The sequence below is a fragment of the Psammomys obesus genome, unplaced genomic scaffold (assembly GCF_907164565.1).
Source record: "Psammomys obesus unplaced genomic scaffold, mPsaObe1.curated_primary_1811, whole genome shotgun sequence".
Classification (NCBI taxonomy): Eukaryota; Metazoa; Chordata; class Mammalia; order Rodentia; family Muridae; genus Psammomys; species Psammomys obesus.
The window spans coordinates 11,647,693-11,671,150 of NW_026596149.1; the positions used below are offsets into that span (position 1 = coordinate 11,647,693).

The 23,458-nt window shown below is 37.0% G+C and overlaps 1 protein-coding gene across 4 annotated transcripts in view; it reads left to right on the forward strand.

The window, feature by feature from the left end:
• Positions 1 to 23,458, forward strand: part of Upf2 (UPF2 regulator of nonsense mediated mRNA decay) — a 127,707-nt gene that overhangs the window by 1,222 nt on the left and 103,027 nt on the right. For all 4 annotated transcript variants that reach the window (XM_055593826.1, XM_055593828.1, XM_055593829.1 and 1 more), the window contains exons 2-5: positions 4,061 to 4,440; positions 7,536 to 8,315; positions 19,355 to 19,515; positions 21,616 to 21,810. In XM_055593826.1, the coding sequence (XP_055449801.1) occupies positions 4,079 to 4,440; positions 7,536 to 8,315; positions 19,355 to 19,515; positions 21,616 to 21,810 (1,498 nt within the window). In that variant the 5' untranslated portion in view covers positions 4,061 to 4,078. The remainder of the gene's footprint in view (positions 1 to 4,060; positions 4,441 to 7,535; positions 8,316 to 19,354; positions 19,516 to 21,615; positions 21,811 to 23,458) is intronic.

A 23,458-nucleotide genomic window follows, 5' to 3' on the forward strand; every position in this document is an offset into this window, starting at 1 on the left:
ACTTATAGCTGTATTAGAGAAACACCTCCGTTCTCTTGTCCTCTCTCCAGGACACCGCTTTAGAATCTGTTTTAGTAAAATAGTTTTTACTTTTGGAAGTTTAGAAGGTATTTAGAAAACCAAATAAAATAATACAGACCAAGTGCCCAGGGCACTATTTTGGGAGCCAGAAAGGTGATTTTGAACCATGCTTTACTTTTAAAGGCTTTTTGAATATAATTGTATTCAGCAGAGTAATAATCACATTTCAATTTCAAGACCACTAACTTTTATATTTATTATTTTTGTTTAATATTACATGGGAAATTTAGAAACACTTTAGGTAAATTTTTTAGCTGTTATTAAAGTTTGAGTTTTAAAGTAAGAATTTAGCATTTATTAAATATGAGCTTAATTTAATTTTTTTAAAATTGATTTAAAGATACAAATTTGTACTCATTGGATTCATGTTTGTTTTCTAGTTTATTTGGTTTTCAAAAGCCTTTGAATCTGTGACATAGTGGAAAAGAACACTAGGTAGCCACTAAAGCAGTTGGGTAATTTGGACAGATCACACTGCCTTCAACACTCAGTGTTAAAACTGATGCTGAAAGTGGGTAAAATCCAACAGTCCTTTTACTCCCACAGATCTCTAATCTTGTAGTGGCCTTTTCAGTGTTAGGTGTGAAAGAGAACTGACATTTATTTCTTTACGCTAGCTATTGTCCTATAAGTTTAGTAACTCTTTTAAGACAGGTAGCAATAGCTCCATTTTATTGACAAAGAATTAGAATAAACAGAAGTTAAATTGCCTGATTTCCATAGCTTGTAAGGTATAGAGTTGGGATATAAACCTAAAATCTGAATTGAAAACTTGTTCTATTTTCTCAAGTTTCATTGCTGCCTGCACTTTTTATTACAGATTTGTTAGTTGAAATTTGATTCAGACACCAAGATTTACAGATCTTTCTGAGAGTCTGTTTTTATCATTCTTTAAAGCAGGATTTGTCTTGATTTGTTATTGACTGTTATTGCTTATTAGTGTAGTAATTATTTACATTTACTGAATAAATGAATATTGGAGAATCATGAAAGTTTGGGACCCTGTTGAGCTTATAAATAACAATCTTTCATGGATTTGTCAGATAAAAACTGAGTTTGTTGATTCTTTAAAAGATTTTAAGATTTAATTTGTAGGTAACACTTTAGGTATAAATTCTGATGTTATTTTTGTTGTTTGAGAATTGTATGTTCTTGTAATCCTCAAATATCTTGTTGATACTTCAAATCACAATACAAATTCCATTAAATTTTCTTGCACATAATGATTAATACCCTTAAATAAGACTGTGTTATTACCTTAGACATTGTTGTCTTCGTGCTTTCAGCCCCAGTGTGCCAGTAAGAGAAGAACATCATGAAGCAACTGCTTCCCCATTATCAGAGGCTCCTACTGAGGTTCACAGTTCTATGACTTGTCATAGTGAAGTGTCTGTGATCAAGTCTTCCATCTCACAGCTTGGTCCTCTTAGGGTTCTTAACTTTGGTTAAGATGGTGGGTTCACATTCCAGTTCTATCACCAGCTGTGGAGACCTTGGTCAAGTTACTTGGTTAAGTCTCAGTTTACTCATTTATAAACAGGCAAAACAATATCCATCTCATAAAGATTTTAGTATTAAATGAGAAAATGTACATAAAAAGTTTAATATGGTACCAGAGACTAGATATTGGTATTAGACTGTTTGAAAGTTTGTTTTAGAGTGTGGTATTTTCATATTAATGGTAGAATACTGGAGTACTGGAGAATAAGGTAAACACTGACCACTAAGCTGTCGATGTACCTTCAGAATTCTGGTCTAAGTTGTTTTTCTGACAATATTTTAGAGTTTAAGTAAATTTCTTATTTGTTTATACTTTATTACTGCGAATGTTTTAGCTACTAACCTGGGATTTATTGTTATAATTATTGTAGTTGAAAATAATTAAGAATGCTTTTACTAAGACACCACGAAGTTTAAGTTAATTTCATACTTTGTGAATAAAATTGTGATTTCTTTGTATGTAAGTTGGAGATAACTTAGAAGTTGAAACATAAAAGTACTGCCCCCAAAATTATGTGAAATAACTAGTTCTGGGTAGAGAACTATATTTTTTGAGCAGTCCTACATTTTGGTGAGATATGCAGGGTTTTTTCTTTCAGTATTTGTAGTTTCCAGTTAAGATTGTGGGTTTGTTTGGTGCTGTCCAAGTAGCACTTTCTTTGATGGTGGAAATGTTTGGTATCTGCACTACCCTACTTGGTAGCCACTAGTTGTGGGGAATCGAACACTTAAATATGATGATCCTGAGGAACTGAATTACAGGTTTTAAGTTAAATTTGTGTTTAAGTGGCTTAGTGCTGTAGCTTTTAGCCCGTGATACTTCTGTCCCTTAGGAGCATTTATTATTATCTGGAGTCATTTTTGTTGTCATATCTTAAGAGGGACTGTTACATTTACTACATGGGGGCACAGAGGTGCTTAGCTGCTTTGGGTTTGAGGATAACTTTTTCCACAAAGAATGAATTATAGTCTGGGGCTAGAGCTCAGTAGTGGAGTGCTTACCTTATGGGCAGAAAGCCTGAGTTTCATTTCTAGCACTGCTAAACAAACAAAAACCAAAAATACCAGACCTGCTCAAAATGGTAATATCGCTGAGGTTCAGAAACTCCTGGGTTACTTACTACTCTACTAACAGGAACAGAACAGAGTATGCAGACTATTAATCATTATGTTTATGAATGATGGGGTGAAGTTTGTAACTTTTGTTCTCTGTCCATTGATCTGTAGGTAGGAAGAGGTTTTGCTTTGTACCTGTTCTCGTGTGTAAATACATCCTATGAATAGTGAATGAAATAGAAACCCAGTATCTCTCTCCTCTCGTTTTTTTGGGGTTGCTGAGGGTTGTGCCTGAGCTTAGCTCATGCAAGACAGCATTCTTCCATTGAATTATGATTGGGGCAAGAGACACTTAGTTGCTTGTTCCACGGTGCCGAGAGTTGAATTCAGGGCCTAAAACATGCTAAGTAGTCATCTACTCAGCTGCATCCTCAATGCTCAGTTTCTTCTTTCTTTAAAAACTTAAAGTATATATTCACTTACTTGTTTAGTGCAAAGTGGACGTCAGGTGACAGCTTGTAGGACTTGGTTCTCTTCTTCCGCCATATGATTTCCTGGGGGGTTAGACTTGGTAGTAAGCACCTTTACCCACTGAGCCACCTTGTCAGTCTGTCTTTTTCTTTTTTCTCCTCCCTCCACTCCCCCCTCTCTCCCTTCTCTCTCTCTCTTTCTCCTTCCTTCTTTCTCTCCTTCCTTCCTCTCTCTCTCTTTCTGTTAGGAACTTAACTGTATATATAGCCAAAGCTGGTATGCGGTTCACTGTATAACACAGGCTGACCTCTTAGCTCATGGCAGTCTCCTACCTAGCATTGCCCTTAACACATGTAAAAAGCTTGGGTTAAAACTTACTCATGATGTTTAAAGTTGCAATGATAAATTGTTTTGGAGTTGATTGTGATTAGAGCTGATGATGTTCTAAGACGTTCTAAGTGCTGTGCTACCACGTTGTTGTTTTATGTTTTTGAGACAGGGTCTCCTGAGGGCAGGCTGTCCTGGAACTTGCTATGTAGACCAGGCTGGCCTGGAACTCATGGAGGTCTGCTTGCCTCTGCCTCCCAAGTGTTGGGATAAAGGTGTGCAGTACCGTGCCCAACCCACTTTTATGTTTCCTTAATTAAACAAAACAAAACAAACTTAGATATAGAAATAACTAATAATAATAAAATGTGGAATGTAACCAATTTTTTTTTTTTTTTGGTGGTGCTAGGGATTGAGTATTCTGCATGCTAGGCAAGTACTTTATTACCAACACACCACTAGCCCACCAGACATTATTTTTTATCAAAGCAGTACAACTTTGCATGCATTTTAAATTTGCATGGTTACCAATCTTCATTAATGTTTTATTTAAAAAATAATGTCATATCATTAAATAAGAGCCATTCTACCCATGGTACTGACATTACATCTTTTACTCTTCCAGATTGTCCTGGGTCACATAATGCCAGCTGAGCGTAAAAAGTCAGCAAGTATGGAAGAGAAAGAATCTTTATTAAACAACAAGGAGAAAGACTGCAGTGAAAGGCGGCCAGTGAGCAGCAAGGAGAAACCAAAAGACGATCTCAAGATCACTGCTAAGAAGGAGGTCAGTAAGGTCCCAGAAGACAAAAAGAAGAAACTGGAAGAAGATAAGAGAAAAAAGGAAGACAAAGAACGAAAGAAAAAAGAGGAAGAAAAGGTGAAGGCAGAGGAAGAGTTAAAGAAGAAAGAAGATGAAGAAAAGAAGAAACAGGAAGAGGAAGAGAGAAAAAAGCAGGAAGAGCAGGCCAAACGGCAGCAAGAAGAGGCAGCTGCTCAGCTGAAGTAAGGAACCTTAGATAGGGTATGAAGGAGTGAGGGTGGACACCTGAAGAAGCATTTGGGAAATGCTTGTTTTAGATAAAGCACTGCCTGAGCTTCTCAGGTGTGGGAAAATGTTAACTTTTTTTATTAGTTCCGCTGACGGGGAGTGTGTTTGAGGTGCTTCAAGTATTGGAGTCTTTAAGGTTTTATCTGGGTTTTTGTTGGTAAAAACTATTATGGGGCTTCCCCCTTGCTCCTCAGTGGTAGGGATTAAACCTTGGATTTTCTGCATACTAGGCAAGTGCTCCTCAACTAATATTTACTGTGCAACGAAGCTTTACAAACTCCCTATCTCTTAAAAAAGATTTATAAAAAAAAATTTATATTATTTATTTATGTGTTTGTGTGTCATGTGCGCAGGTGAGCCAGGAGGCCAGAAGAGGGCATCAGATCCCCTGGAGCTGTAGTTTTAGGTGATTGTGAGTCACTTGATGTGGGTCCTAGGAACCAACCTTGGGTCCTCTGCAAGAGCAGCAAATCTTCTTAACCACTGAGACATTTCTCTAATCCCAGTCTCTCCCTTTCTAATAAGGAAAAGAGGTCTGGAAGGCAGTAGAATGGGCAATTTTAGAATATTCACAACCATAATTCTTCAGATTTTCTTGCTTAGTTTCCTTCTAAAATATAACAAAAATTTAAAAATTTCTGTGTGTGTTTGTGTGTGCATGCACACATGCCCACACATGTAGAATGTGTCTTGTGCAGAGGCCAGAGGACAACATTCAGGAGTTGGTTTTCTCCTACTACCATGGGATTCTAGGGATCAGACTCAGGTGTTAGGCTTGTAAAGTAGGCACTTTTACCTACTGCTCCTTTCATAAATTTGTTTGGTTTCACAGTACTTGTTTTGCCTCTTTAAAGTTGTTTTGTTTTTGTTTTTATTTGGTTTTTCGAGACAGGTTTCTCTGTGTAGCCTTGGTTGTCCTAGACTCACTTTGTAGACCAGGCTGGCCTCTAACTCACAGAGATCCACCTGCCTCTGTCTCCCAAGTTCTTGGATTAAAGGTGTGTGCTGTACCACACCTGGCTTCAAAGTGCTTTTAAAATAATGGAAAACAACCAATTCTTTTGTTGTTGTTTGGAGATTTTTATTAATTTTATTTTATGTGTAGTAGTGTCTTGTCTGCATGTAAGTCTACACACCATATGCATGCCATCCTGGCTAAGGCAAGAAGATGGTGTTGGAGCCTCTGGAACCAGTATGGATGGTTATGAGGCAATGTATGTGTGCTGGGAACTGATCCACGGCAACCACTCTGTTAATTGCTGTGGTATCTCTCTAGCTCCACTATCTAACCTTTTACTGGAAAAGTTTTAAATTACAAAAATATGATGTTAAACAAGTCTTGCTCCACATTCATCATCTGCCCTAATCAACAATTACATACTTTTCTCCAAGAAAATATTTTATTTTTCAGTGCTGTTGCACTTGAACCCAAAGCCTTAGTGCTAGGGGAAGCACTCTGCCATGGAACTATATCCCCAAGTCCTTTCCTAGAATATTTTAAAGCATTGTGTTATTTGCCTATAAGGTCTTTTTATTTTAAAATGTTTTCAGTACAGGATAATTGATCTGCTTAAGTCTGATGCATAATGACTTATGCTTTTGTTCTTTTCCTTACAACTCCCGTAGTTTGTGTGTGACTGAAAGATTTCTGTACTCTTAATGCAGCCCTTCTGTTAAGATATCATAGCTCTCAGCCAGGGGTTGGCACAGGGCCTCATGTAAGAAGAGAGTGTTTAAGAAATGATTATGCCAGGAAGAGGAAAATTACTTTTTCACAGGTTTATATTTTAAAATGTATATTCTAATGTCTTAATCAAATTGTCTTTCTCCACCCCTGCCCCAAGTCATTACTTCATTTTAAGCTTTATCTTCTGAGTGGAAAAACAAAAACAAAAAAAACCCAGTTATGTCAGCTTTTAGCTGTTCTTTTAGGTTAAATTGAGTTTACTTGCATTCATTAAAGCATTTAAAAATATTTTATTTATTTATACAGTATTCTGCCTGCATGTGTGTTTGCAGACCAGAAGAGGGCACCAGATCAGATCTCATTATAAATGGTTATGAGCCACCATGTGGTTGCTGAGAATTGTACTCAGGACTTTGAACATACAGCCAGTGCTCTCAACCTCTGAGCCATCTCTCTAGCCCCCCTCATTAAAGGATTTTAAACATGAAAGGATTTTAAAGTTCTCTTTGGGTTCCTTCCCAAAGTATCTGAATCATGAGTTTTTGTTTTTATTGATTCTCATGGAAAATTTTTTGGCTTTTATTTTTACTTATGTGTGTTTGCTGGCACATATTTCTGTGTACCACATGCATGCAGTGCCTTTGGACACCTGAGGAGGGCAGCAGATCCTATGAATTGGACTTCCACATTGTTGTGAGCTGCCATGTGGGTGCTGGTAATTGAACCTGGGTCTCTGGAAGAACACCCAGTGCTCCTAAGTCTCTTCAGCCCAGATCTTTTTTTTGGGGGGAGGTGGGGGAATAGTTTCTTGTATAACACAGGCTGGCTTTTACTAATAGTTTGATACATGCTGAGTGTGGAGAAACAATTCAGAACATTTTAAGTTTATTTTATAATGGTTCTTTAACTGAATTGTTTCTAGTGTAAATGATTTATTTACCCAGTGCTTCCATTTAACCTTTTATATCATTCCCAGTCATAGCATTTTATATTTTACATATTGAACATTGTGTCTTTAATCAATTGAACTTGCAAAGTGATAGAATGATACAGTTTGGATTATTCAAAATCATTCTATCACAGTATGTGTTTTAATTTACTGTGCTATCATTATATTAAGTCATTAATGAGATAACTTTGAAAGTAATGGAAGAGAGGTGGTAAATGCAGCTAAGTGGACCAGTTCTTGCCCAGTGCGCAGCAGCACAAGACAAAGAGTAATGGAAGGTCTTTTTGTACCTTTTGTTCCTCTTGAATTCTTATATTTAGATCATAGTTTTTCATTGATTTTTTTACTGTTAAGTGATTTATAAATGATGCTTCAAGATGTATATTTTTATTTGTGTTTTGTCTTTTACATAGAGAGAAAGAAGAATCTCTTCAGCTTCACCAGGAAGCTTGGGAACGACATCAGTTACGAAAGGAACTCCGTAGTAAGAACCAAAGTGCTCCCGACAACCGACCAGAGGAAAACTTCTTTAGCCGCCTAGATTCAAGCTTAAAGAAAAATACTGCTTTTGTTAAGAAACTAAAAACAATCACAGAACAACAGAGAGACTCCTTGTCTCATGATTTTAATGGCCTGAATTTAAGCAAATATATTGCAGAAGCTGTAGCTTCCATTGTGGAAGCAAAATTAAAAATCTCTGATGTGAACTGTGCGGTTCACCTCTGCTCTCTCTTTCACCAGCGGTATGCTGACTTTGCACCTTCACTTCTTCAGGTGTGGAAAAAACATTTTGAAGCAAGGAAAGAGGAGAAGACGCCTAACATTACCAAGCTAAGAACCGACTTGCGTTTCATTGCAGAATTGACAATAGTGGGAATTTTCACTGACAAGGAAGGCCTTTCCTTAATCTATGAACAGCTGAAAAGTATTATCAATGCTGATCGAGAATCCCACACTCATGTTTCTGTGGTAATTAGTTTCTGCCGCCATTGTGGAGACGATATTGCTGGACTTATACCGAGAAAAGTAAAGACTGCTGCAGAGAAGTTTAACTTGAACTTTCCTCCTAGTGAGATAATTAGTCCAGAGAAGCAGCAGCCTTTCCAGAATCTTTTAAAAGAGTACTTTACATCTTTGACCAAACACCTGAAAAGGGACCACAGGGAGCTTCAGAATACTGAGAGGCAAAACAGGTGATTTTCAAATGTTTCTCAGAATTGAGAATTTAGTGTGGAGCTCGTACTTAATGTTTAAAGTCTTCATGCCACTGAGAGAACTTATGGAAAAGGGCTCCTTGCAGGTGATTTATTAGCATTTCGGGAAAATGTCAACAGTCTAATAGTCTTAAGTACTCATGTGTAAATGTGACTCTAGTAGAGTTTATTCTGATTTTAAAAGAAACCTGACAAGAAGGTGTTAATTTTTGCTTTGTTGATATGTTTTCTTTCTGTAGTATTCATGAAAAAAACAAAACAAAACAAAACAAAAAAAAACCCAACTTCATTAATGTTGAGGAGTAAATTTTCTGTTTCTGTCACTTTAACTGACCTGCCACTAAGTTTTTTCTGTTTCAGTGTTTCTCCTAATGTTGCTTTTATTGCTTTTAATGTTACTGCTGCTACTTGCTGTTGTAAAAAATATTTATTAGTAGTGGTGCTTCAGGTCAGAATTTAGAGAAATAGCATAAAGTTAGCTGTGAAAAGTGTCCTTGGATAACTTACACAGTACATTGACAGGAGTCTTCTTTTTGAAGGCTTCCATTTGTCATGTCTGTTTGCTCTGGTCATTGGTGCAAAGACCCCGTTAGGAATCAGATTCCGTTTTCAGAAAGCACTGAAATAAGTTACTACACTAAGGAGACAACAGTGCTGTACAGTTTGTGTGCATTGGGCCAACTTTAATAGGGGTGTTGATTTGGTGGAGGTCTGGGATATACAGAAAGGGCTAATAGCAGTTTAGCTGATTACTTTACCACTAGTTAAACTAGAAGTTTAGGAGTCTAGAATTTGTGTTGATCAACTCTTAATGAGGAGACACACGTTTTTCTGTCTTCATGAGCCTGCAGTGGTGGGGACTGCTGTAAGCAGTTACCTCCGTATGATGATTGATTTAAGCAGAAAAACAGTGATTGTTTGACAGTAGTAGTAGGGTCAGGTGGTTGCTCAGACTCTGAACAGTTCTCTGACCAAAGATGATGTAGGTGAGAATTAAACTCTTTGGGCAACATAGCACAACAACATCTCAAAGAAAAAAGTAAAATAGAAACAGAATTTCCATTCGTTTGTGGTTTCGATTATTAATTTTCACATATTTAAATCTTAATTATAATCTGTATTATAATTAATACATTATCTTTTTCATCCTTTCCCTTTTACAGTCTAATACATTACAACTAACTATAAATAGGATAACAACTGATGAGTTTTATTGACTTTGTGGTTTTATTGGCTGCTTTAGAGTTTATGTATTTACTTCTAGCCTTATAGCATCCTAGTAGAGAGAAACTACAGCGATTTAATATCGATTTGAAACATGTGTTTATTGAGTCCTGTGACTTCTCTTCCATATTTGCTGACTGCCAGATGCTTTCTTTTTTCAGGATAACTGTCTTCAATTCTACACTGTTCCAATCCTCTCTAGACACTTGCACTAGATTCATTCTTTTCTGTAACCAAAATTCAGCTTGTTTGGCTGTTTTATTTTGTTTTGGTTTTGGTTTGTTTTTTTTTTTTTCAAGACAGGGTTTCTCTGTGTAACCTGGACTCTTTATAGACCAGGCTGGCTTCGAACTCCTAGAGATCCGCCTGCTTCTGCCTTCCCAAGTGCCGGGATTACAGGCTTGCGCCAACGTGCCCAGCTCATCTTTTGTTTTGTTTGTTTTTGGTTAGGCCTTTTTACACTGAAGTTTGATCCTCAAATGGACTGTCTTTTTTTTTTTTTCCTGAGACAGGGTCCCACTATGTAGACAATACTGGTTTTGAACAGAGATTCGGTCACCTTGTTCTCCAAGTGCTGGGACTAAAGGCACGCACCACTACACCTGATTCAGATGAACTGCTTGTAGGGTAGTTCTTTCCTTTGAACTAGTGCAGTAATTTTTACCCTGAATACATGCTTGCTGAGCTCAGGTGGTGTCTCACTCTGTATGCTTAACTCAGACCTATTTAGATGGTTTGTATATGCTATTTTAACCTAATGGTTTTTCAGGTGATTTTTACGTGTGTTATTATGTGCTTAGGTAAGTAAATGGTTTTCTTTTTTCGGCTTTTTGAGATAGGGTTTTTCTCTGTAGCCCTGACTATCCTAAAACTTGCTCTGTAGACCAGGCTGGCCTTGAACTCAGAGAGATCCACCTTTCTCTGCTTGGATTAAAGGCATGCACCACCACTGTCAGGTTCTTATCTGGTGGTCCACCTGCAGTTTTGATAGGCCTATCTTCTGTTCATTTATTACCGTGGCCTTTCTTTAAAAACTTAACCTGCTTTGTTAACACAACTGTTTTTTATTTTATTTTATTATTTTATTTTATTATTTTATTATTATTTTTTTTAAAGATAGTTTTGCTGTGTAGCCCTGGCTGTCCTGGGACTTGCTTTGTAGACCAGGCTGGTCTGCCTCTGACTCCCATTGTATCACCACTGCCCAGCAATAACAGAACTGTTTATCTGCAGTTTTAGAATTTCCTTCCCATGTAGATTGACATTAACACCATGTAAGTCATTTGTCTCAGCATATTTTGTCTGCTTAGAGATGTAGTAATTCAGGGATTTGAAAATCTAAATAGAAAATATTTGCCATCTGGCTTAGTAAGTTTCTTAGGACTCAAGAGACTTTGGTTGCTAGTCAGCTTTGATAGTGAAGGTTGAGATAACCGGACTGACGACAAAAGATAAATTTGGAAATGAATTAGCACAGAATCCTTTTTGGTTAGTAACCTTTCTTCTGAAAGTGTTTTTTATAATTTACTTCTGAAATAATCAATTTCTAAAAGTTTCTCTTTTGAAGACATGCATGACCCAGTAGTTGTTTTCATAGGAAAAAGTCAATTAGTCAATTATGGGTAGTAGTTTTCTCTCATAAGGTTTCTCTTAAGTGTGATATCCTAGAAAACTAAGTAATAAATGAGCTGATACTTCAGCATCACATGTAATTAAAATTCTTTGAGCCTTTATTCAGTGTCTTAGGAAAGTCAAGTGCACTTGTTTCAGTCTAGGAATCATAAATGCTCTTGGTCATTTTGCTTTTTAACATGTTAGAAAGCACTGTTCTTAGAGCTTGTGAAATATTACTCTGTGCATTAAACTCTATACTTTAAATTTGATTCAACCAGTATTTTTGTTGTTGTCTTTTAGAGTCTTATTGTGTAACCTACATTGGCCTTCAGCTCAAGATCCCCCCAAGCATTGAAACCAGGTGTGCGCCACCAGGCCCAGCTCTGGCTAACTAATTTTTAAACATAGAGTGACTCAAAATTTCTAATGCTTTCTAGGCTGGGCTCGTGGCACAATCCTTTAATGCCACTTGGGAGACAGAGGCATGGGAGAATCTCTTAAATTCAAAGCCAGGCTAGTCTTCAGAGCAAGTACCTGGATAGCCAGGGCTACACAGAAACCCTGTCTCAAAAACAAAACAAAATAAAATAATAAAATAGGTTCTGGTGTTTTCTTAAAGACACTGAAATAAATGACTATATGAGTGATAATGAGTTTTCTAACTATTCTAATACTTGATACTATAATATATTCTTTAGTACTGCTTCTAAGCCCCTGAAGAATTTGTAGTTTTGACTAGAAACACAGTTGACATGAGGGTAAGGTGAATTTTGACAAATTTGAATTATAAATGTTTTTTTACTTAAAAAATGTATTGTTATACATAATGCTTAAATAATCTTAAGCAGCTCTGGAAAATTACAGCATATATAGATTTTAAAATTAAATTTTGCCAATTGGAGTTAGTAGCTTCATGTTTGGTAAATGTTGCCCTCTGTTTTATTCAGTGATCATTATAGAGGTCTTCCTAGTTTTTGACATTTAATAAAATTGATGAGTAAATAATGTCACAGTTAAGCTTTATAAGTTTAATAAGGTTATAAGTTGATGAGTTGATAATATTTACACTCTATTAGGATACTGTCTCACACTGGGTAGTGGTGGTGCACCCCTTTAATCCCAGCACTCTGGAGGCAGAGGCGGGCAGATCTCTGAGTTTGAGGCCAGCCTGGTCTACAGAGCTAGTTGCAGGGCAGCCAGGAACACACAAAGAAACCTTGTCTTGAGAAACCTTAAAAAAAGAAGAGGATATTGCCTCCCTGAGTTTTCTCCTTAAGTAAGCTCTAACAATATTACAAGAACTCTCATTACTTCCTTGTTTACTGTTTAAATGAACTTGTCATAGTAAATATTTTAATAAGTTCAGCTACATCGTACACACTAGTGTCTTTCCATGAAATAAGATAATCATAACCAAATTAAAAGGGGATTGTAAGAAAACTTATTGTAATTTTATGGCTTAGTATTGTGATTTGACAATGCAGGGACAATTGAGATAAAACCAGGTATTTTTTTCCTTGGGTTTAGTCTTGACAACATTTTCAAAGTTGTATGCATCCTATCTTATTTTCTATGATGGCACAAGGTCAAAATTTAAAAAGATGTGTGATTTCATGCTGAGATTTTTAAAAAATTAGTTTATTTACTTTATATCCCTGACTGAAGTTTTGTAGATCAAAATAATATTTAATTTTACTTTTTATATAGAATAGTATTGAAGCTTTTTACTTTTTTTTTTGTTGTTTGTTTTTTGAGACAGGGTTTCTCTGTATAGCCTTGGCTGTCCTGGACTCACTTTGTAGACCAGGCTGACCTCACACTAACAGTGATCCACTTGCCTCTTCCCCCCAGAGCACTGGGATCACAGGTGTACGCCACTGTGTCTGGCTGAAGCTTTTTACTTTTTTACACAGTGGGTTTAGTACTTCTTTTCTCATGAAAATACCATCTTCTGTCAATACAATGCATTACATGTATAATCATACTGATGTCTTCACAATATCCCTAAAGGAAATATCTGTGTCTTAAAGGTGACTGATGGAGGAATTTGAGGACTTGCGTAAGGTAATATGAAGAGCCAGTGACAAAATCAGCTTCCTTCTTTTAAGTGCTGTATTTCTTATAATTATACAGCACTCATTGAGGTCACTACTAATGCTATTACTGTAAAACTTCTGACTGGCCACTCAGTCCGTAACTGAAATGCTAACCAGAGGCAATCTAGGTTATATTTTTGGTTAAAAAGAGAATTGATTTGGTGGCTTGCTTTGGGTATACACATTTAAGAAAGATTGTGATTCCAATGTAATGTACAAAACACCAACTTTAATTTTAGAGGCAGTCATAGTCATGTTTTAATAATGCGGACTTCAGAACCAGGGTCCTAGGGTTCAGATTTGAGACCTTCCATACGTGTGCTTTAGCACCTTCCAGTGGAGGCAATAGTAGTGCCCTCCTTGTGGTGTAAGTGTAGATCATGTAGTGAATTCATGTGTAAAAGCACTTTAGCAGCAGCTGGCACTACTTCAGTGCTGTTAAAAATGTTTGCTATGTAATATATTGCATGCTTGATCTTTCTGAGAATCCTTCTGAGTGAGTCATTATTATTTTGAAAATTGATATGTTAAACTTTTTAAATATTGACAGCCAGCCTTGAACTTTGATATTCCTACCTCAATTTTGCCGAGCTTTTCTTTTGGGTTGCTTTAAATTTTATTTTTAAGACATTGTAAAGCAAATTAGTAATCTATACAAAATAAAAAGGAATAACAACAGTCAAATAATAAAAGTGAAAAATGGAAAAGAAAAAGGCCTTTTAAAATAAGGCATTGATGTGTTAATGTTTGATTCAAGAGTGAACAACTTGATACTTTCTGACAGTGTTACAGTAGTAACAACAACAACAACAACAAAAACCTTCACCAAGCTGACTGATGGCCCATGCCTTTAATCCTGGCAGTCTGGAGGCGGTGGTAGTCAGAGCTCTGAATTAGAGACTGCTTAGGATGTTTCTAGATGGTAATGCCTAATATTAAATGAAATAAGTTTTTGTTTTTGCCTCGCCCCCTAGGGTTTCTCTGTGTAGCCCTCCCTGTCCTGGAACTCGCTCTGTAGACAAGGCTGACCTTGAACTCAGAGAACCACCTGAATACTAGGACTAAAGGCTTTTTCCACCACCTCTGGTGAATAAAAGAAGTTTTACTTTTTGCCTTTTAGTCTTTGTAGATAGGGTCTCACTTATAAAACCCTGGATGGCCTTGAATTCGTGGTGACCTGCCCTCTCCTTCAGAATTAAAGGTGTTAGCAGCAAGGAATCTTTTTTAAACATATTTTTGTTATAGTAAAATTTAGGATTGGTTTTATTTTCATCACTCTTCTGATCTATGAGAGGGTACCACTACCTCACTGTTGTGTAATCACGAAGAGGGAATGGGGTAGTTAATAAACATTTAACAGTGATAATTAATTGATTTGGCTAATTCCAGTCATAACAAAAGATTGACACACTGTGTCCCACTTGCCAGACCAGTTTTTAGTGCCTAGAGTAAGAATGGTTTTTATCTTTTTCAAATGAATAAACAAATTTAAAAAGGGGGGCGTGTAAAATAATGCTTTGTAAAATGTGAAAGTTACATGAACTTGACCTTTCACTGCTCTTAAAAGTTTTACCCTGGCATGGTAAATTCACTTGTTTCCGTATTGCTTGGCAGTTACTATTGTGCTACAGTAGCAGTGAACAGTTTTAATGAAGACCCTGTGGTCTAGAGAACTTAGAATATTGACTTCCTGGTTCTTTGCAGAAAAGCTTTTTTTGTTTCTGAATTAACAATGGTTTCAAAAGAATGCTTTCAGTTCAGCTTTGCTAATACATGTGTTTCTAAAAAGATTGGAATACTATATGATTATCATTAGCGTGTTTTTATTTTTTGCTTATATTTTCAGTGTTAACTTTCTTGTCCACTTATATAAGAAATTTTGGTGAGGGGTGGAGTAGAGCTCAAGGTGCAGTGCTTGCCTAGCATGCATGAGTCCCTGGTTTCTGTCCCCAGCACTTCTGTGCTTACAGTTGTAATTGTCTTATTGTGTGCTGTAAATTCAGTAAGCTGTTGAGTAAGCTTGTGTTAGCTAAGTGGTTTGTACTAGAGCTCATGATTCCACCCTTTGCTATCCTGTCCTGTTTACCAAGTTTTCCCTGTATGATATAGTTAGAAAACAACCCGAAATCTGTTTTTATTTTCCTAAGAGGTCTTTTACTGAATACTTAACCTAAATATGTATTTGTTAAGCAACTAGATGAATGTATTGTTGATCATGGTCTGGGGTTGGTGGTCTTATGCCTGTAATCCATAGCATTCAGCATATAGAGGCAGGATGATCGCTAATTACAGACCATCTGGGTATACACTGAGTTGAAGGCCAGCCTACAAATAAATGCCCTGCAAGGCCCACTGGCCTCCTTCAATCCCTCCCTTTTTTCCTTCTATACTAGGGGTTGAACCTAGGACCTCACATGTGTTAAACAAGAGATCTGGATTTACCATTGAGCTGTAGCACCATCACCAAGACCACGCCATTAAAACAAAACAGTGCCTGGTGGTGGTCGCGCACACCTTTGATCCCAGCACTCAGGAGGCAGAGGCAGGTGGATCTCTGAGTTCGAGGCCAGCCTGGTCTTAAGAGAGAATTCTAGGACAGGTAGGGCTAGAAACCCTGTCTCAAAAAACAAAACAACCCACCAAAAACCAAACAAACCAAAACAACAACAACAAAAGCAGAATTAAAGTTTGAGGGAGGCTTAAGGATTATGTCTGAGGTTCAAATCTTTTCTTTTTTAAAGATATATTTATTTTTATTTATGCGTATTTTCCTCCATGTGTATGTATTCATTACATACATTCATGGTGCCCACAGAGTCCAGAAGAGGGTGTTAGATCCTCTCGAATTGTAGTTACAGACACTTGGTAGCCACCATGAGGGTGCTGGGAATCCAGCTGGAGCCCTCCCGAAGAGCAGCAATTGCCCTCCTCTGTCGAGCCATCTCTCCAGCCCCAGTTTTTATTTTATTTTATATGTGTGGATGTTTTGCTGGCATATGCATGTGTGCTTGTCAGGAACTGGAGAAGGACTAGAACCTAGATATGTGGAGTTAAATTGAATCATTGATTTGAATTATATTTAACTGAAAAGTGCAAAGTTCCAGCCAAGTATTTGAACATGGTTGATCCGGAAGTAGTTCTGTTTTCACTTGTGGTAAAATGGTTATCATTTTACTGCTTTTGTGCCAGAAATTCTTAGTATGTGTATTTTGGTGGACTGAATGTATGTTCTTTAGATGACCAAGAAGTTAGAACTTGTTACTGAAATACGTTTCTAGATTTGTCTTCTAGGCTTCCCCACCCTGGTTTTGTTTTGTTGTTGTTTTGCCAAATACTGTAATAATGTTACATCTTTTTTTTTTTTTTCCTTAAAATTGTATGTGTGTGCACAGGTGTTCTATGGTGTGTGTGTGGTCAGAGGGCAACTTGTAGAAGTTGATTCTCTTCTTTCACCATGTGATTTCCAGGAACTGAACTTAGGTCCTCCGGCTTTGTGGCAAGTACTTCAGCCTTTGAGCCATGCAACTCCAATGTTGCATGGTAATTTTCATTAGCAGTACTGTAATGTCTTAGAACCACCATTGTTATCCCGCCTAGCAGAACTCTCTTTCTTTCTCTCTATTTTTGTTTTGGTTTTCAAATCAGGCTAACTCTGACTCGGGGCTGCCTTCACAGAGCTCCCCCTGCCGCTGCCTCTTAAGTGCTGTCATTAATGGCACGCACTAGTATTGCCCAGCTTAGAATTTTCTTCAGTTCTCATCACCTCTGATAGTAATTTGCCCATTATTATTATTTAAAGTATACAATTTACATTTATATATGTATGGAATGCATGTGTGTGTGTAGGTGTATACATACTCCAGTGTCCATCCACTTCTCTCTTTACCATGTGGGTCCCAGAGATAGAAGTTGTGTTGTCAGGCTTGATGGCAAGTGTGTTGGCTGATCCATTTGACAACCTGCTGTGAATATTTTAAAACTAGAGTTGCACACATCTTTAATCCCAGTGCTCAGGAGGCAGAGGCAGGTGGATCTCTGTGAGTTCAGGAGTCCAGCCTGGTTTACAAATCCAGTCCAGAACAGCCAGGGCTTTCACAGAGAAACTCTGTCTCGAAAAACCAAAGCAAGCAAGCAAGCAAGCAAGAAAACAAAAAACCTAGAATCAATTTGGGGCAATTTCTTTGAATTGCTTATTTGTTTTAGTTAATTTTTTTCTAAATTTGTCTTAGGACTATTAAATATCCTAATAAGTTCATAGTAATGTTAATAGTTTCTTTCATTAACATACATATTTTTGTTTTAATTTTTAAAATATATGAACTTGCTGAAAGAAACATTTGTTTATATATTTTATGTATATGAGTACTGTCTGCATGTACATTAAAAGAAACTTTTACTTTTGCTTATCCCATTAGTTTAACAGCGCAAACTTAAGACAATAGTTTTGGTCTTTCTATATAGAGAAATACTTTAAGCTTAGATAAATAGGTTTATACTGTTTTGTCAGAAATTCCAAATACAATTTTAAGTTTTAAGAAAATGAGTGAAAAATTTAAATTTTAAGTATATCTGATAGTAAATTATTTTCTCTCCTCTCCCTTTTTTGGTGTTCTTGTGGTTGAAATGCAGGACTGTGTGCATATTAGGGAAGTGTTCTCCCACAGAGTCACACCCCTCCTCCCACAATTTCTCATTTGTAAACCCTGATCTGATTTGGGAAAGTCAATAAATGGTTGATTTAGTGAATCCATGCATTGATGTGGTTATAATGGCAGCTGATACTCTAAAAGTAGAACCAGTGTTCGGTACATATAGAAAAGGTTTCTGTAGGTGGGTAATCTAGTATGTTTGGAGGCTGTTTTGAGTAGTTAGGGAAAAGTGAGTATAGTCATGGTTTTCACTTTTTTTCTGTAACTGTTAAGAAGACAATACCTCAAAAATCAAGAACTTAACTTTATTTAGTTCAGAAGACTGCCCAGTTGCCAAGCAATAAACTTTATAAAATGTTTTAACTTTATAATTCATAATTGGCTTTTAAAAATCTTTATTGAAAGTTGGGTGTGATAGAACACCCCAGCACTTGGAAGTGGAGACAGGAGGATTATGGAGCTAAAGGCCAGCCTTGGCAATTTAATGGGCTTGAGAGCAGCCTGGGCTACATGAGACTCAATTTCAACCATCCTACAAAAGCTCTTTTATATGTACAGTATTGTTTGTAAGTATCAGTTACACTACCATATAAATATTTAGTGTAGAACAAATTGGATTCTACTGTGTAAGTCTTAACTGCGTATACTAATATGGTGGGAATTTTGACTTTAGATATTTTTTGGTTATTTTCCAATAGTTTTACATTACTAATCAAGAGTAACTTACTGGTACTTTTTTTGTGAAGTAGGAAAAATTATATTTTGGGCATCCCCATGAAAGTCTAGATTTGAGTAAGTGAGCTGATGAGTTACTGTTTATCCATTGAATAAATAACTGTAAATTGAAAACTGGCTTTATTAGAGAAATGGATTTTTACAAAAGATAATCTTGATTTAAATCATAGAAGTTTATGGATGACTGACTCTGGCTTTCAACCTGTTCAAAGCCTGTTATATTTAGAAACTGACTTTTGTGGATGTGAGTAATTTTTGGCTAACACTATACTTTAGGAAAGCAAAATATAACAAAATAAGTTAATTATTTTTCAGTAAGTTATTAAATATATATTCTTATCAAATTGTTGTTGAGATTTAAAGATAACTGATTCTTTTTATAACTTGTTGCTTTTGAAAACCAGTTAGTGATTTAGAGTAAATATTTTTGGTTAACTGTATGTCACAGGGTTCTGTTCTTATAACAGAATACTAAATCCTTCGTTACTTAGTAAAGTCAAATTTTATGGTGATTCTGAATGTATATCTTGTAATTTTTGAGTAAGCTTAATTGCTTGGGTGATTTTTGTTGTTGTATGTAAATCCTGGGAACATGAGATTAAAAAAAATAAGTTAGCAAATTTCTGTGGTAAGATCAGATTTATGGATAATTTCCCATGATCATGCCTGCTTTGACAAGCTTATCATCATTTGTTTTTAGGCGTATTCTGCATTCTAAAGGAGAGCTAAGTGAAGATAGGCATAAACAGTACGAAGAATTTGCAATGTCCTACCAGAAGCTGCTGGCAAATTCTCAATCCTTAGCAGACCTTTTGGATGAAAATATGCCAGATCTTCCTCAGGACAAACCAACACCAGAAGGTAAGATATAACTCTGTGTGTGTGTGTACAATTTTGTGAAATCTCTGCTTTATGGTATGGAGATTCTTGAGATTGAACTCAACTCATCAAGCTTGGCCACAAGCATCTTTTTCAATTCAGTCATTTGCCCATTCGCCAGTGCACAGTATCCTTAATCATCATTGTTTTTTTTAATTAATTTTTTTATATATATGAGTGAGTATTTTTGCGGTGTATGTGGGCACATGTACATAAGGGGCACTGAAATGTGTGTACATGTGTATGGAGTTGAGAGGTAAAGGTCAGGTGACTTCCTCACTTTCCATTTGTCTGTGTGTATATGTATTAGTTGTGTGTATATGTATTAGTTATATATATATATATATATATATGTATGTATTTGTGTGTGTGTCTGTGTGCTTGTATGTGTGAAGGGCTTGCATGGGCCATGGTGCACATGTGGGGATCAAAAGACAACTCTATGGAGTTGATTCTCTCTTCCCACCCCTACGTGTGTTCTGAGAATCAGACTGTGGCAAATCTTTCTTTTCCCCTGGGTTACGAGGCACTGAGGATTGAACTTAAGGCCTGGAACATGCTAAGACAGCACTCTGTCAATATCTGTATGCTTAGCCTCCCCTCCCAATATAATCTCTTGGTAGAGAATAGAAAACTATGTATTTATTCTCATTTTCCCTCCTTGCTCTCCCTTTACATAGAACCATAGAATAATGAGCTAAGAATCTGTTGCAGAGACTCACAGCCAAACTTCGGAGAGAGCGCAGGGAGTCTTAAGGAAGAAGGGATATAAAGGACCCGGAGGGGACAGGAGCCCCACAAGGAGACCAACAAAGCCTAAATAAATAAATAAACAAACAAGCAAATAAATAAATAAATAAATCTGAATGAATATAAATGAATAGATAAATAAATAAGTAAATAAATAAATAAATAAAAGCAGGGCCCAAGGGGTACTGCAGAGACTGATGCATCAACCAAAGACCATACATAGAGAGGACCTAGATCCCCAGCACAGATGTAGCCCATAGACAGCTCTCTGACATGAACTAGGTTGCCTGTTCCTCAGTCACTCTCCTTGGGGTGGAGCGGGAGGGTTTGGGGGGGGGAAGGTGACCTTCACAGGCCACAGAGGAAGAGGGCCCAGGTAGTCCTGATGGAACCAGATAGGCTAGGGTCAGACAGAGGGGAGGACTTCTCTTATCAGTGGCCTGGGGAAGAAGGATAGGGGAGGAAGAGGAAAGGAGGGAGCTACAACTGGGATACAAAGTGAAAAATTGTAAATGCTAATAACAAAATAATAATAAGCAGTGAAGAAATAAATATAAAAGTAAATAAAATTTCTGCTTCATAATCATGATGCCATCTGCAGGCTTTATTCTTTCTGTACTTATCACCAAACTAAAATCAGAAATATTTGGGCATGTGAAGGGGCCCAGTGGGTAAAAGTACTTGCCTTACAAGCCTGACAACCTGATTTTGATTCCCCAAATCCACATAAAGTTGGGAGGAGAGAACTGATTCTTGAAAATTGTCTTCTGACCTCCAGCACAAAGCTTGTAGCACACATGTGCCGCCCCCACATATGTGTAATAATTATAATAGTTGAAAAGATGATCACTGGCTGGAAAGATGGCTCAGTGGTATGAGCACTACTCTTCTTCTAAAGGACCCAGGTTTGGTGCTCAGCAAACATTAGGCATTTGTAACTCCAGTTGTAGGGAATCCAGGCATACACACACTCACACATAAATAAGAATAAATAAAAGAAATCTTAAAAAAAAAAAGAAAAAAGCCAGGCATAGTGGCATTAGCTTTTTTATCCAGCACTTAGGAAGCAGAGGCAGGTGGGTCTTTTGAGTTCAAGACTAGCCTCATCTACAGAATGAGTTTCGGAAAGCCAGGGCTACCCAGAGAAACTTTGTCTCAGAAAAACAAAACAGAGTAAAAAAGATAATTGTGTAGTCTTAAGTGTTTGTTGAGTGATGAAAATCTAGTCACTTGAAACAGTAGAGATTGATTAGCTACAAAATTAAAAAAATAAGCATAATGCTATGTTTTTGACGCTATGTTGTTTTCTGCTCATGGTTTATTTTATTGTAGAGCATGGACCTGGAATTGATATATTTACACCCGGTAAACCTGGAGAATATGACCTGGAAGGTGGTATATGGGAAGATGAGGACGCTCGTAATTTTTATGAAAACCTCATTGATTTGAAAGCATTTGTTCCGGCTATCTTGTTTAAAGACAATGAAAAAAGTCAGAATAAAGATTCTAACAAAGATGATTCCAAAGGTAAATATTTTTTAAAATGTTATTTATCATTATGCATTGTTTATTGTATGCCAGGGGTTGGGGTAGTGCATGGAGGTCAGAGGACAAATTTGTAGAGTCAGTTCTCTTTTCCTCCCTTATTTGGGTTCCAGGGATCACACTTGGGTGTCAGGCTTGCAGGGCAAATGCTTTACTGGCTAAACTGTGTTACCGACCTTGCAAGTTAGCTGACATTCCATGTCAGAGTGGTATGCGTTTGAAAACAAACACTGGTGCTGTGAGCATTAGGTTAAATCAATAATAATGAGGCATGGAGCATTAAAGTGTGGTGGTAACCGTGTTTCGGTTTTTGGTTGGAGGCCTTTTTTTTTTTTTTTTTCCCCTTAATTGCTGAGGCATCTCTTCGGCCCTCCTTACTATTGTTCGGTCTGTTTGTCTGTCCTTCCTTCCTTCCTTCCTTCCTTCCTTCCTTCCTTCCTTCCTTCCTTCTTTCTTCTTTCTTTCTTCTTCTTTCTTTTCTTTTCTTTCTTTCTTTCTGTTGTTGTCTTTTATGTTTTGTTAGTGGATTTTTAGAGACAGAGTCTTACGTTGTATTCTTGGCAGTCCTTGAACTCTCTTTGTATATCAGACTGGCTTCAAACTTAAAGAAAACTGCTTGCCTCTACCTCTGGCTTGCTGGGATTATAGGGAATGCCACCTATCCAGTGATAGTCTTTTTTTTTTTTTTTTTTTAACCCCTGAGACTGTTTGTGTGTGTGTGTGTGTGTGTGTGTGTGCACCCAGCTATCCTGGAACCCAGAGATCTGCCTGCCTCTGCTTCAGAAAGGCATGCACCATTGTGACAGACATCCCAGTGATAGGTTTAATGGCTTTACCTGAGTTTGAAATCCACTTTAAAATTGTTATTGTTGTCTCTAAAAGACTGCACAGTTGTCTCAGACTTACCCCTTCGTGTATATTATAGCTTCTCTGCAGTAAGCCAGACTTGCCTTGTGCCTTTCAGATATTACCTACCATATGTCCCCCACTATACCCCTCTTGTCTGCTTCATGAGTATTTAACTTCCTGTCAATTAGCCATTAGGAGTTATATTTAAGATTTTCCTTTCCTTTTAGCATTCAGTGTCTTAGTGTAGTTGTGAATGTGTAATAGCTAATCAATAAATGGCTTTTTTCTTGTTTATTTTCTTAGTTAGGGGCTGAGGCATGCTAGCCAAGCACTTTACCACTGAGCCATCACCTTGTGCAGTAAAAGTTTTTTGTAAAATAAAAAAAAAATTATTTGATTATTTTTTTTCCTTATATGTGTGTCCATGTGCCGTGGCACACATATAGAAGTCAGAGGACTATTTTAGGGAGTCAATTCTTTTTTTTCCACTGTGTTGGCTCCAGGAATCAAGATCAGATTGGCTTGGTAGCAAGTGCCTTTTCCTGCTAAGCCATTTCGCCAACCTATAAATAATCTTGATAACCAGATTTTAGTGAGCATTGAGAAGTAAATACATGCTTCATGTGGGAAGGGCCTTTTTTGGTTTATTATAGTCAAGTTGTATCTCTAGTGTTTAGAATAGTATGTAGCTGAATATTAGGAATGCAGTAAATAATTGCTGAATGAGAAACTGAGTTAATATGTCTGCATTTGGAGGCAGCAGATGTTTTCCTTAGAGTTT